General features: G+C 59.6%; 1 protein-coding gene across 1 annotated transcript in view; it reads right to left on the bottom strand.

Moving 5' to 3' along the window:
- Window positions 1-2,806: 2,806 nt before the first annotated feature.
- Window positions 2,807-14,107, bottom strand: part of MICAL3 (microtubule associated monooxygenase, calponin and LIM domain containing 3) — a gene marked incomplete at its 5' end in the record, with an annotated part of 60,804 nt that continues 49,503 nt past the window's right edge. The window contains 3 exons of the mRNA XM_081249106.1: window positions 2,807-5,418; window positions 5,491-5,564; window positions 5,710-5,809. Of these exons, the coding sequence (XP_081105232.1) occupies window positions 5,234-5,418; window positions 5,491-5,564; window positions 5,710-5,809 (359 nt within the window). The 3' untranslated portion in view covers window positions 2,807-5,233. The remainder of the gene's footprint in view (window positions 5,419-5,490; window positions 5,565-5,709; window positions 5,810-14,107) is intronic.

Raw genomic sequence — 14,107 nt, 5'->3', positions numbered from 1 at the left:
GTACGTCACAACTACTGAGCCTGCGCTCTAGAGCCCACGAGCCACAACTACTGAGCCCGCCTGCCTAGAGCCCGTGGTCCACAACAAGAGAAGCCACCGCAATGAGAAGCCCGCGCACTACAACAAAGAGTAGCCCCCGCTTGCCGCAACTAGAGAAAGCCCGCGCGTAGCAAGGAAGACCCAACACAGCCAAAAATAGAGAGAGAGAGAAAGAAAGGAAGAAAAACAGACACAGAGCAGATTTGTGGCTCCCAGAGACAGGGACGGGGAGTGGGTGAAATGGGTGAAGGAGGTCGAAAGGTACAAACTTCCAGCTATAAAATAAGTGTGTCCTGGGAATGAAATGTTCAGCATGGTGACGGTAGTTAACACTGCTATGTCGTGTATGTGGAAGTTGCTGAGAGAGTAGATCTTAAAAGTTCTCACTGCAGGACAAAATGTTTAACTATGGGAGGTGATGGATGTTAACTAGACCTACCGGCGATTGATCTGTAATGTGTACAAACACCAAGCCGTGATGTAGGCAGCCGGGAGCCAGAGGTCTGCGTGCGGGAGGTGGTCCGGGCAGAGGGAGCTGGGCTCTAAAGGGGCAGGACGGGGAAGAAGGGGGCACAGGGACGCGCCGCCGCCCTCCTCCTGAGCTGCCTGCACCGCGGGGTCTGTGTGGGGCTGGACCAGCCAGGGGCCCTGGAGCCTGCAGGGCTGAGGCCAGGGCTCCGAGGGGACTCCCACAGTCGCTGCTGCTTCGACGGGCACCTGTCCCCTCAAGCCGAGGAGGTGAGGCCTCTGACTTCCCCAAGACAAATCCCTTCGGGATGGGGGCTCTGGGCGGCAGCTAGGCTCACACCCCACCTCCCAGAGCACCCCTGCCCCAGGCTTCTCTCGGGGTCAGGGTTCCACGGCTGCAGACGCCACTTTCCACCTGGCGCCCAGCTGACTCCTGATTCGTGGGGTCCAGCTTTCCTCCATCCCGGCCACCCCATCCCGTCACCGCAGGATGCAGACTGACAGCCAGTTCGCGAGGGGTGACATCTCACATACTGAGGGCCGTGGGTCCCAGGCGTGCAGTGGGAATCGGGCCGCGGGGCCCTGGGCCCTCCCGGCTCTAGACCAAGAGCCAGACCAGCAGAGGCCGGGAGAGCTCTTTCCAGCACCCAGGCCCTTCCAAGCTCCTCCTCTGTGCTCCCCACCCGCCCCACAGAACCCAGTGGGTCGAGGTGCGTTCAGAGGGGTCAGTCTGGGAGGCCAGGGAGGCCCAGTAACTTGCTTGGAGGCCAGGGGAGGTTGGCTGACGTGTAGGAGCCACCCCAGCCCTGGAGAAAGGTCTGACCCTGGGCGGGGGTGGACCAGCTCCCAACCTTCAAGGTGCTTTCCCACCAAGACAGAGCCGAGGCTTTGGACCTCGAAGGACAGGCAGAGAGGTAGCCCCCCCACCGCCCCCGTCCCCAGTCCCCGCCCCCTCCCCACCCCCGCGTGCTCCTTCCCGCTGCTCCCTCTGCGTGAGGCAGACGCGGGTGCGGGGCCGAGGCGCCTCCCCGGCTCGCGTTGCCCTGGACACGCTGCGGGCGGCGGAAGCGGGTTGTTGAGTGACTTAGTGACCGGAAACCCCGAAAGGTCCAAGACCCTCAGCCAGCAGGGGCAGCGTGTGTGCACGTGTGCACCCCGGGCGCTCTCTCCACGTCTGTCCTGTAATCAGGGGCCTTCCCCACTGCCCCGCTAAGTCCCAGCCGCAAGGCCACCTCAGGGAGGGGACATGGGCGTGGGGCTGCCACAAAACGCTCCCTGCCAAGCCCGGCAGCCCCGGCCCCTGGGCACCGCACCGGATGGCCCACCCGAGGACGCTTCCTCCCTCCCCGCCGAGCCGCACTCAGGGAGTCTTCCGGGCAATACAACAGCCCGTTCTGTCCTTCCCATTTCCCGCTCCGGTTCCTAAGACGGGACCGTGGGGATCAGGGTTCAGGAGGGATTTCGGAGCCACGGACACGGGTTCTCGGACGAATGGTGGCAGCTGCAGGACAGCCTTCCCTCAGTTGTCTGCCTGAAGCCACCATCACCTCCTACCACGTGGGTGCCTGTGAACCACAGCCAAACCCTGCCCGTCTCCATCTCTGATCAAGGGGCCCCTCTGAGGAACAAAAGGGGGTCAGCACAGGTGGCACCAGCCCCACTGCCCCCACCAGGCACAGTCCCTGACCCAGACTTCCTTTGAGGAATCGAGGGCCACGCTGCTTCTGTTTTTCTACCCGATGCGCACGTGGTGCCGGAGGCTCTGGGACTCAGCTGGCCCAGCACTGACCCCGCCCGCTGCCGCCCAGAGGAAAGCCCTGTGCCTTTGGGATCAGCTCCACGGTGACAGAGGCCAGCCACACGCCCCGCGGCCAGCGCACGAGGAGGGCACCGGGGCCGCAACATCAGGGCTCCCAAGACCCTGTGCTCTGAATGTACTTGGGGAGGTGGATACATCTCATCGATTTAGGCCTGCAGGCTGCAGAGCCCCCAGCACTGGGCTGCCAGGGCCTCGGGGTCACCCTGACGAGGAGACCACTTCACAGAACGCGTGTCTCTCCAGGAGGGTCCTGGCGCTGCTTTGGAGGGCGGCCTCGTACACCCTGGGCGCTCCACACACTTTCTCAAGGGGTGTCAGCAGGTGGCCAGGCCAGGACAACATGGACGAAAATAAAGTCGGCTGAGAAAGCACAAAGGTGGTATTCTTCAAACCCATACACACACTGACAGGGGCCACCGTGTGTGGACACCAACCCACCGAAGAGCGTGCCCTGGCTCATCCCAAGAATACACTCTGTACTTGTTTTACAAACTTTTATTGCGCATAAAATGGCCCATTCCCCTTTGTAGATCTGTTGTTACCACCTTTAAAATTGTTTTCTTTAAACTCTCTCCACTTTCTGCCCCACTGAAAAAATTCTGCTCTTTGAAAAGATAGAGGATAGTCTATCATTGCTGGTCAGAGCAGCTGGAGGACAGCTCCCGGGGCAAAGGCCAGAAGACGCCATCTGAGCAGGACTGGACCCCCAGGTGGAGCCGCTGGTGACCTCAGACTGAGGCGAGGTGCGCCGCCGCCCTGCCTCTGCTGGAGCTGAAGCCGGTTGTCCCTGCACGGGCCTTGGGCTTGGGCTTGCTCACGCCGTGGCATTTCAGAGAGAGAGATTTCCTGCTGCCCGGCCTTCAAGGGGACTTGACAGGAGCTGAGTGCATTTCCAGAGTTGGGAAACACTGCACGCAGTCCGTCAGCAGGGCACTACAACAACCTGCAAACTAGTGGTTACAACACGGGAGCGTTCAGAAGTGCTCCACTAGAACCTGAAGGCGCAGCCCTGCGGGAGGGAGTGGGGGAGCACTTCCGAGCTTCTCTGCAGCCTCCAGGCCGTCCTCGCTCCTGCAGGCACAGTGTGCTTCCGCAGGGGCACGTGTCGTGTCCCTCCTGGCCACTCTGTAAACTTGTCCTCGTCCTGGGTGGGCAGAAGCTCGAGGGACGGGCCTGGCAGTTGCCGTGCACCAGGCCGGGGGGTGGGAAGGGTAGGCAAAGGCCACACAGGCGATGAATCCCGTCCCAAGCCCAATTTTATTGGAAGGCTGGGATTTAAGGATGGGATCTAGAACACCCTCCGCTCCCCCTTTTAAGAAAGGAGAATAGAAATGGAGGCTCTACCTCATCAAGCAAGAGGTGAAGGTCAGAGCCGCGAGGGCTGGAGCAGCCCGTGCCCTGGATTCAACGGCAGCTTTGGGACAGACTGAATAAGAAGACAGTTCTCTGCTCCTTTGCAGCGAGAATGACTCTGTTCAAGTTGAGGCACGATGTGGTTCCCCAAGGACGTCCCAAGGTCGGCGTGGACGCCCCTTGTCCTGCCCTGAGGCCTCTCCTCCCTGCACGCGGTCCCGCTCCACCAGGAGTCGGCTGGAGGGCCTCCGGGACTCGCCTGGCGCTGCCCTAACTCCTCTGTGGATGAGCACGGCCCCTGCAGAGTCTAACAGTGGCTCTGCAGGCTGGACACTGCCGGCCTCTGGCTGAGCCACGGCACGAGCTGGCTCCACGGTGCTTCCCGTCCAGTGCCTCCCCACGAAGAGGCGCTGGGCTGGAGCTGGGCCGGAGCTTGTGTGTGTGTGTGTGTGTGTGACCCCAACTGGAGTCCCCCAGTGTGCCGTCACTGCAGCTCCAGCTGGCTGGGTCTGGACCTCGCTGAGCAGGGTCCCACATGCTGGTGCAGCCGGCCTAAAACTTTCTTTAATAAACGTGCTGTGGGAGGTGAGATCTCGGCACCAAAACGGAGGAAAAATGGGTTCTGCAGAGCTAGGATTCCAACAGGGAGGCCAAGAGGCATCTGTGCCTCATGGCGTGGCCTCCAGCAGCTCAAACGCATCCTTGACAAGCAAGCGGTGTAGACACGGACGCCCAGAGCCGGGCACAGGAGGACGGGCGCTGCACGCCAGGGCCCACACGGGGGTCTTGCTGACCTGATGGCTCAGGTCAGCCCCACGATGAAAGAGTAATGAATGGAGTGACAGCGTGGTCAGCTGGGACCCACCTCCACACCCCTACCCAGGTGCCAGGCAATCAGTGTCCTGGTAAAGATATAAAAGTGAAGTTGCTTCTTTTCAAGTATTAAAAAAATAAGTTAATTGACAAAGAGGCCACGTCTCCCAGGCTGTCAGCTTCGTTCGGGGCAAACCCAGGAACGAGGCGAGGGGGACGGCCTCCCGCCCGCCACGAGGAGCCCGTGACAAGGAGGCCGGCCTGTGGCAGGGCCAGAAGAGGGTCTCCGCCCGACCCTGAAATCAGTATCTTCCAGTGTTGTGAATTAAAAGCAAATGCAGCAGCCTCAGGCCTCAGGCCACAGCCAGGAGAGGCCCGGAGTGTGGCACTGGGCCCGTGGGGCGGGCCTCCTCAGCCCAGGATGAAGTCTGCGCTGGCCCCCTGGGCCTGGGGATAGGGGAGGAGCTGTGTCCCTCCGACCAGGCGTCCCCCCAGGATCCACGTTCCTCCATCTCCGCAGCCGGAGAGCAGGGAGGCCTCTTCGAGGAGGCTGAGCTACTGGACCGCCGTCTTCACTGGGGCTCCCACAGCTTGGCGCTTGATTGATTCTCAGAGCCACGAGGAGGTCTGAGTGCAAACTCCCAGGAGGCGCCAGGCCCACTTAGACCTCGGATCTGGGTGGTCTGGGAGCAGCCAGCCCGGGTCAGACGGATGCACAGACCAGCCAGGGCCGGGCGGCGCTCAGGACCAGTTCAGGCTGAAGCCCTTGGACAGCATGGCGGCCTCCAGGTCCTTGTCCTCCTCCTTCTCCCGGAGCCGCTGCTCCTCCAGCAGGGCCACCAGGGCGTCTCTCTGCTCCACCACCTCCAGCATCTCGTTCAGGATCCTCTTCTCCTCCGACAGCTCCTCCTCTGTCTTCAGGTGATCTGGGCAGAACCAAACACGTGAGTCCACAGGGCCAGAGGCAGCCGCCCCACCTGCCTCCCCACCCCTCCTACCTTCCATGGCCATCCGCTCGCGGAGCTCCTGCTGCAGCCGGCTCTGCCGGTCCTCCAGCTCCAGCTCCCGGGCGCTGGAGTTTCCGGGGATTTGGGGGGAAAACAAGCAAGTGACTGGTGGGGGGTGGCACGGTTCCGCGTCCCCTAAACCGGGAGGGGGCTGCGCTCCTGCTGTGACGGGCCCCGAGCCCACGCCGCCCCCGGCCCGAGCCCACTCACAAGATCATGAGCTCCGACTCGTAGCGCACCACGGCGTTCTTCTCCTGCACCAGCCGGAACCACTCCTGCATCAGCCCGGGGTCATCCTTCTTCCCCATGCCTGCCGAGAGAGGGCGCGTCGGGCAGGCAGCGCCACCGTCCCCAGCCCGGACTCGGCGACGGGGCAGATGTGCAGAGAGCCCAGCAGGGCGCTGCCTGACGCTCCCAGGCCAGGCCCAGTGTGCCTTCGGCCACGGGGACGCCCACCCCCAAGGGTCCCCAGCCTGCGCCTTCCTCTGTCCCTCCGGCCGGCCTCACGCCCCAGCCACCGGAGGCAGCTCGCCTGGACCTCTCCCGCTCGACCGCTTGCTTTCTCTTGGCCTGTTTTCGGTGCTGTGCCATCTAGCACGTATTTGGTACTTGCTAGGTACTAGGTCTGCTCTGAGGCCAGTGTAATGAAGAGGCAAACGGAGATTAAAAGGGCACTCGGCCCTCCTCTCCGGGGACGCTCACTACGGCACCTCCACAGGGTCCCTGCCCCGAGGCCTCCTCGTTTCCGATACCCTGACCAGGGAGGTGCCTCTCTCGATTTGTGGCTCCTCAGGCTTCCTGACAGATGCTGCCGCGACCCCTGCATGGCAGACGCAGTACGTCCCTGGGAGGCGTGGGGACTCTCACCAGGGCAGGGAGACCGCAGGCTCCCCGCTCTGATCCAAGCCCAGCAGCAGCTTCTGGGGCTGGTGCCACCCACACTCGGCTGCCTGCACCCTACTCAGCTGACACCCGTCTCCACCAGGAGCGGCCTGACCCCCTCGGTCTCAGCTGCAGCAGGAGGGAAGGAAGACCTTTCCAAGGAGCCACACCCCACAGAGAGGACACAAGGAAGCCCACGGCCATAGTGGGTCCTGTCCAGACGCAGAAGCCAGACTGCAGTGGCTCTTCACTGTTTTCAGATTACAAGCCACTCGACAGTCTCAGGAAACCTGGGGACTCTCTTCCTGGGAAACTGCACGTGAACACATCGAGTAACTCTGCCAAGGACTCCAGGTGTTCATGGGCCCCCCAAGTCCACCCACGGCTGGGCTAAGAGGCCAGGACGGGGAGGTCTCTCCAAGTGCCTCTGCTTTATGGGTCACTGGTCGGAAGTCCTCTCCCAGTAAAACCAAGCCCAGGAACACACGGGGTGGCTCTCAGGGACCCCGACCTCCCACCGCACGCGAGGGCAAGGGCCGCGTCTGCACTGCGCTGTCCTGGGTCCTGGCCGCTGCGGAGGGCGTGCTGGGCGCCGGGGCCAGAGCACTCCCGACCGCCCGGCAGCCCCCATCCAGCTCCACACGTTCCTTCCTGAGCGGCTCTGCACTGGGCACCCGCGGGGCGTACGGGGAGTACGGGGCCCGGGGCAGGTAAGCTCTCTGGGCGCCAGGATGCCTCCTGAAGCGCGCGAGCCAGCTCCGGAGGGACGGCCGAGGTGGACGCAGCTGGTGGTGGTCAGCGGTGAGCGAGCGCCGGGGAGAGCAGAGGAAGGTTAGCGGGTTAGCCGTGGTCACACTCCCGGCCCCGCCCGCATGCCTTGTCAACGACAATCACCACCACAAGGGACTGCAAACCAGACAAACTTAAAACACACACACTCAGCAAGACACAGGGCAGAGAAGTCTGCTTTTAGTGGTTTGGAAAGAACCGGGGCATCTGTGCAGAACAGTCTTTGTAAGGACAGTATTCCTCGACTTCACCAGCACAAATCGCTGCCACACGGGGCAGGGCTCCTCACCCGCGTCCCGGTCCCTCTATCTGCGGGACTGGAGGCTGAAAGGCCCGACCACGACTGGTGGCCTGGAACCGTGGATGCCTGCAGCCTGAGAGGCCCCCAGACCTGGACCTGCTCCCTGCCTGCACCCGCCCCCCAGCCCCCCGAGACAGTCGAAGGGATACTGTACCTTGTAAGGGACTGCCACATACTCAGGGGGTTTGTAACAGGGCTACCAGGTATCAGAAGAAGAAAGAGAAAGAGCTGGGTTTCGGGTCCCTGTTTGACTAGTGTAGCTACGGCCCCCCGAGAGGCGGTGGGGAGAAGGCTGGGGTTTACTTTACCTTCCTGGACACAGCAAGGGCAGAAGGAGAGAGGTCTACGTCGTGGAGTCCCGCCACTGGGCTCGACTTCAAAAAGGGCCAAACAAGGAGGAGGAGGCGAGACGGACAGAGAGGAGGGGGAGGCGGAAGTGGAGGGGGACAGGGAGAGGAGAAGTGAAAACAAGCAGAGGACAAAAAGCAAACGAAGTGAGAAAGGAACAACAGGAGGAAAAGAAAAAATACAAGAAATGGAAAAGCAGAAGCAAGGGAAATACGGTCTACAAATGAATTCAGTCCTTTATCCAGCACAGAGACTGAGCAGGAACAGCCCCGGGCCTGGGGAGGGCGGGCTCCCTCCTCCTGTGGTCCTTGCTGGGAGGGCGGGAGAGCTGGGAATGACCATCTGGGGGCCTTTTGGGTTTGGGGATCCCTCCGTGAAAACATCCAAAGTGCCAGCAGGCCTGCCCGCTGCCGTGGAGCAGCCAGGCCCGAGGGAGAGTTCTCATGTTACCACGTGGATGAATCTAAGGGCTGGGGGGGCTCTGGGCGCTGAATCCAAAGAGGAGCTCCCCGCCATGGAGGCAGCGCCCAGCCTTTGACGGGCCTACAGGGCTGACACCGGTGATGCTCTGAGTCTGAGCCAGGGCTCGCTGGTCCAGCGCGCCCCACGGAGGCGGTCCCCACCGCCCGAATCCCTGTCCCCTCACAGCCAGGGAGAGCCGACCGCCCCTCTTCCTCTGCCCCTCCCTCTCCGCAGAGGGTCGACGCCACAGCCGGGGACGCCGTCACACTGCGGACTGCACGACAGGACACGCCCAAAACTCACAGAAACAAAGCTGGGAAGTCGTGCAGAGGACATCTCTAGACTCGGGGCCTGGGGCTCTCAGGAGGGGGGACCGTCAGCAAGGGACCATCACAGAACCACACGGCACACGCAGGCGCCACGGCCCCACGTGGTAGGCAGGGCCTGGACCATTAGAAACAAGCTTGTTCAGGTGAATACAAGGGCCAAGCAGCCACGTGCTGGCTGAGAGGCCCTTTACTTCGCAACGGGGTGAGTGCAGCTGCCACGCTTTCTCTTTCGTTTAAGCTCTTCCCTGTGCTCTCCACAGGGCTTTGTGCATGAACCTGATATTGGGTGAAAATTCACGACTAAGGCCAGAGGCTGTGTGTGAGGTGGGTGTGCAGAGGCTGTGTGTGGTGGGTGTGCAGAGGCTGTGTGTGTGGTGGGTGTGCAAAGGCTGTGTGGGGTGGGTGTGCAGAGGCAGTGTGGGTGGTGGGTTGCAGAGGCTGTGTGCAAGGTGTGTGTGCAGAGGCTGTGTGTGTGGTGGGTGTGCAGAGGCTGTGTGTGGTGGGTGTGCAGAGGTTGTGTGTGGTGGGTGTGCAGAGGCTGTGTGCGAGGTGTGTGTGCAGAGGCTGTGTGTGTGGTGGGTGTGCAGAGGCTGTGTATGGTGGGTGTGCAGAGGCTGTGTGTGGTGGGTTGCAGAGGCTGTGTGCGAGGTGTGTGTACAGAGGCTGTGTGTGGTGGGTGTGCAGAGGCTGTGTGTGGTGGGTGGGCAGAGGCTGTGTGTGAGGTGTGTGTGCAGAGGCTGTGTGTGGGGGGTGGGTGGGCAGAGGCTGTGTGTGGTGGGTGTGCAGAGGCTGTGTGCGAGGTGTGTGTGCAGAGGCTGTGTGTGGTGGGTGTGCAGAGGCTGTGTGTGGTGGGTGGGCAGAGGCTGTGTGCAAGGTCTGTGTGCAGAGGCTGTGTGTGGTGGGTGTGCAGAGGCTGTGTGCGAGGTCTGTGTGCAGAGGCTGTGTGTGGTGGGTGTGCAGAGGCTGTGTGCGAGGTCTGTGTGCAGAGGCTGTGTGTGGTGGGTGGGCAGAGGCTGTGTGTGAGGTGTGTGTGCAGAGGCTGTGTGTGGGGGGTGGGTGGGCAGAGGCTGTGTGTGGTGGGTGTGCAGAGGCTGTGTGCGAGGTGTGTGTGCAGAGGCTGTGTGTGGTGGGTGTGCAGAGGCTGTGTGTGGTGGGTGGGCAGAGGCTGTGTGCAAGGTCTGTGTGCAGAGGCTGTGTGTGGTGGGTGTGCAGAGGCTGTGTGCGAGGTCTGTGTGCAGAGGCTGTGTGTGGTGGGTGTGCAGAGGCTGTGTGCGAGGTCTGTGTGCAGAGGCTGTGTGTGGTGGGTGTGCAGAGGCTGTGTGCGTGTGGTGGGTGTGCAGAGTCTGTGTGTATGGTGGGTGTGCAGGCGCTGTGTGTGTGGGGTGGGTGTGCAGAGGCTGTGTGTGTGGTGGGTGTGCAGAGGCTGTGTGTGAGGTGGGTGTGCAGAGGCTGTGTGTGTTTCTGTGTGTGTGGTACGTGTGCAGCGATCACGTCCAGAGTTCCGAGTGGCGTGACCAGCTGGTCACTGGGGCAGGCGCGAGCCTCCTTTCTTACAAACACCCCGAACTTATAACGCATCTACATCCAACCTTCTCTGTCTAAAGGCTGGTGCTCAGGACACCTGGATATGTCCACAAACTACAGGGTCCCCACCTCTGACGCTCCCTGGGATAGATGTTAAATGCAAACAGGCTGCGGTGAAAGTGGAACAGCATCCCTGCTTGTTAGCAAGGGACAGGGACATGACACACAACCACACACATCCGAAACAAGGAAGCACGTGCCGGCAGCACAGGTAAGAATGTGCTTCCCCTTCTGGACATCACAAAACACAGCATCCAGCCCCGTTTATGTAGACCACGTCCTCAGATGCCCTTCCAGCACAGAATACGGCATGAGATCACAGAACAGGACTCAGGACAGAAATTAGGAAAGCAGCACCCTCGTGACAACAGGCAGAGCAGATGTGAAATGGCCAGAGGCCATGAAGGGCGGGTTGTGACTCTCTTCCTTAGCCTTCCTGCGCGCTCTGATACTTCCATAATGTATACTTTATAATCAGAAAAAACACCCAATAAATACTGTTTTAAAAAGAAGAAACTGAAGGAAAAAACCAGCCAAACAAGGGGAGTTCCACCCCAGACCTGAACCTGAAACAAGCATGCAAGGGAGACATAGAGACGCTGGTTTGGAGCTAGTCTCTTGCCTCATCTGGAGACATGAGAGACACAGATTTGGTTCACCAGCTGTAGGGCAGAAAGGTCGTCACACTCATGGCAAATAGAAGTCGTTGACATTAGTTTCTGTATAACATCGGGGAGATGGGTTCCTGTCCGTGTGCATCACTCACTCTGACCCCAGCTGCCACCCAGAGCACCCAGAGCCCACGTGCCAGGTGCGGCCTTGCAGGGTGGCCGTCAGCACCCACCCTCCCCAACTTCGGGTCAGGTGACATGTGTCACTGAATTGGAAAAGCTGCAGATTATCATCGTGCAGCCAGGCATGTCTCATGGATTCCAGAGGGACGCGTGACGTGAGCAGTGCGTCAGAATTCAAACCACGGGCACATGTGTGGCCTCCTCTGGCCCCTGCACTGGCCCCGGGGGCTCTCCAGCCAGACAGGCACGGCAGCTCTGCCGTCAAAGGAGGGACCGGAGGCTCAGAGGGTCTGAGGTGCGCAGCCTGACTAGGACCCGCCCTCGCTCTCCCGTTCCCAGCACAGAGGACCCTTCCTAGAGGACCGACAGAGGCTCCAGGCAAACCCAACAAAAGGATGCAGCTTGGAGGACAGGGGTCACACACAGAGCCCACTCGGGTGCCAGACCTGGAAGGGCCACCAAGCCGCCTGCGCCCCGCCTAACAGAGAGGCCCAGAGAAGGCGAGTGGCCGGGCTGGGGACACGGTGAAGCGGGCCTGAAGCCAGGTTTCGTCTCCCTAAGTCGGGTGCTCTCCAGCGACTGCCTTGCCTCTCTGGTGGCCCGGGGCCGATCCAGGACCCTGCAGGCTGTGGAACAGCGGGCAGCCACGACCAGTCCTGCGGCAACGCCCCCTCCACTTGTTCTTTCTCTGTATTTCCATCTCCCCTGCTTCCTCATAAAGGCTCTGCCTGCAGCACCACATCCTCCCTCCCACCCAGTCACCCCACTACAGGGAACGTCAGGGTAGCTGGAGACAGAGTGGCTGGTTTGCAAGCCGTACGGCGGCATGCAGCATCTGACAGGGTGGAAGACAGAGAGCTGGGGAGATACCTTGTTAGGAAAACTCAGTACAGAACAAACCTCTAGACTGGGGAAAAATGAAGGGAAAAAGAATGCATGTGAAAACTGAGATCCAACACACACACACACACACACACACACACGTGTGTACACACACAGGCTGGGACACGCACACACACAGGAATGCTGGGGAATCTCAAGGATTTAAAGCTCCTAAAGCAAAACCAGAGCCAGGCTAATGCTCAAACCGAACAGACCAGCCAAAAATCTGCCAGCATCAACTAAGGGGGGCAAACAGCACAGGGAGGCTCAGGACGGGGAGTGGGCAGGTCGGATGTGCTTCCCCGCCTTCCCACCACAACTCACAGAAACAACGAAAGCCCCTCCCCAGTCCTTTACACTACGTTTCTAAACCACTCATGTTCTTTCAATTTCCCCTTGAGACATACAAATCAAGGGGTGAGGTCTTTGAAAACTAGAAATCAGGTGTATGTATTTCAATTAATTTTTTTTTTGGTCACACCACGCCGCATGTGGGATCTTAGCTCCCGGACCAGGGATCAAACCCACGCCCCCTGCATTGGAAGCACGGAGTCTTAACCAATGGACTGCAAGGGAAGTCCCCAGGTGCATATATTTCTAATTTAAAGTTCTCCAGAAGAGATGTTTTTATATGAAGATGTCCAGTAGCCTACCTTGGTCTAGTGCAGCAACATTGGTGGCTGGGCAGGCAGGACGCTGCCTCTGTCCTTTAATGGGTCCTTTGAAATCACAGGATTCAGCTTTGCAAAAAGGGGATCTTTATACTCTGTGGCTCAGAAAGAGACTTTTAACAGATTTGGTGCCTTTAAAAGTTAGCTGAGAGCCACTGTAAGATCCCATGGAAGCAAGTCTGTGTGGCGGGCAGATTTGGAGGGATTTGGAGGCTGGCCTCCTCTTACCCACGCAGGAAGTAAGATTGGTGCTGGGTTTCCCTGTGGCTCTTTGGGGATGCAACAGTAGAGAAGCAATCAGATTCTACACTTCAGGCTCCAAATTTCAAAAGGGTGAAATTTCCCCAAATAATGAGATTACCAAGCGCTCTAAGAAAGAAACATCAGCAGGAACTGAAAAGGGGGCTGATTCTGGCATCCCTTCTCCTCCCGGACTCTGTGGGCGGGCAGCAGCCTCTGCGTGCTGAGCAGAGCCCACCGAGGCTAGAGTTTACACAGAAATCACAGAGCAGGAAGTGAATCGGGCAGCAGGGGTCATAAGGTGTTTAATGTAGGCCTTCATAATTCAGAGATACACTGAGTTCCTTTTTCTATTTATTTCATTTTCCCCTGGAATTTGTGGGAATTCTAAACCCAGAAGGCTAGAAGCTGAAGTCCAGGGACACAGAAATGGAAACAGCCAACATCTTATCACTCAAGCCAACAGGAGCAAAGAACACAAAACTAGCCACACGAGGTAATCAGCGTGGCAACAGCATTCGAGCTGGGAGGGAAGGGTGAGCTTAAGTCTAAAGAAACGGGTTCGACAGTTCCCAGTAGATTCTGAAGTAAACGAAAAAATACTTCTCACGTTCGTTTGGAATCGACATAAACGTTCCCCAGGGGTGCCGGGAAGCGGTGGGAAGGGAGCCCAGGACGTTAGTCAGGGGTGGGGTCTGTTAGTTGGGGTGTAAGCATCAGCCCTTTTACAGCAGCAATGGCCACAAGGTGGCAGCACCTGGACACCAGAAGCTCGGGGCCCTGGAGGGCCATGCAGAGCGGCCAGCCTTGGACATGGGTGAGAGAGCAGAGGCCAGCGACAGCCCCTCCCAAGGGGGCCGGGAGGCTGGGAGCCTCCTTACTGGTGGAGCCTCTCTAAGACCAGGGCTCTGTCTTGAGTCGCAATCAGAATCATGCTTTGGTTTTTAAATGAATGGGCCAAGAAGTGACTCTCTTAAAAGGATGGGATTACAGTAAAATATCAGAGAGAGTGATCTTTGTCCCCTCGTCTGTTTCAAGACCACTTTCAGGCATGGAGCCTGCATGGGGAGATGAAGAGGTCAGACCGCCTGACCCAGGACGCAGGACTCCAAGAAAGCGCTGGGCCCCGGAAGCCTCGGGAGCAGCCACCCGGCTTGGCTCCAGATACGAGGGCAGCCTTCCAGGAGAAAAGGTGCCCAAGATCTAGAGGTGAGACTCAGGCCTTGGCTGTTTCTCTGATCCGACACAAATGGTGAGCTTTGTATGCAAGACAACAGACATACTGAGTTCCTCTGAGATGGCGGTTCCACTTTAGAAGGCGTGAGA

This window comes from Mesoplodon bidens (genome assembly GCF_964165515.1).
Source record: "Mesoplodon bidens genome assembly, chromosome: 11".
Lineage (NCBI taxonomy): Eukaryota > Metazoa > Chordata > Mammalia > Artiodactyla > Ziphiidae > Mesoplodon > Mesoplodon bidens.
This window is presented reverse-complemented; position numbering and strand designations above follow the sequence as displayed.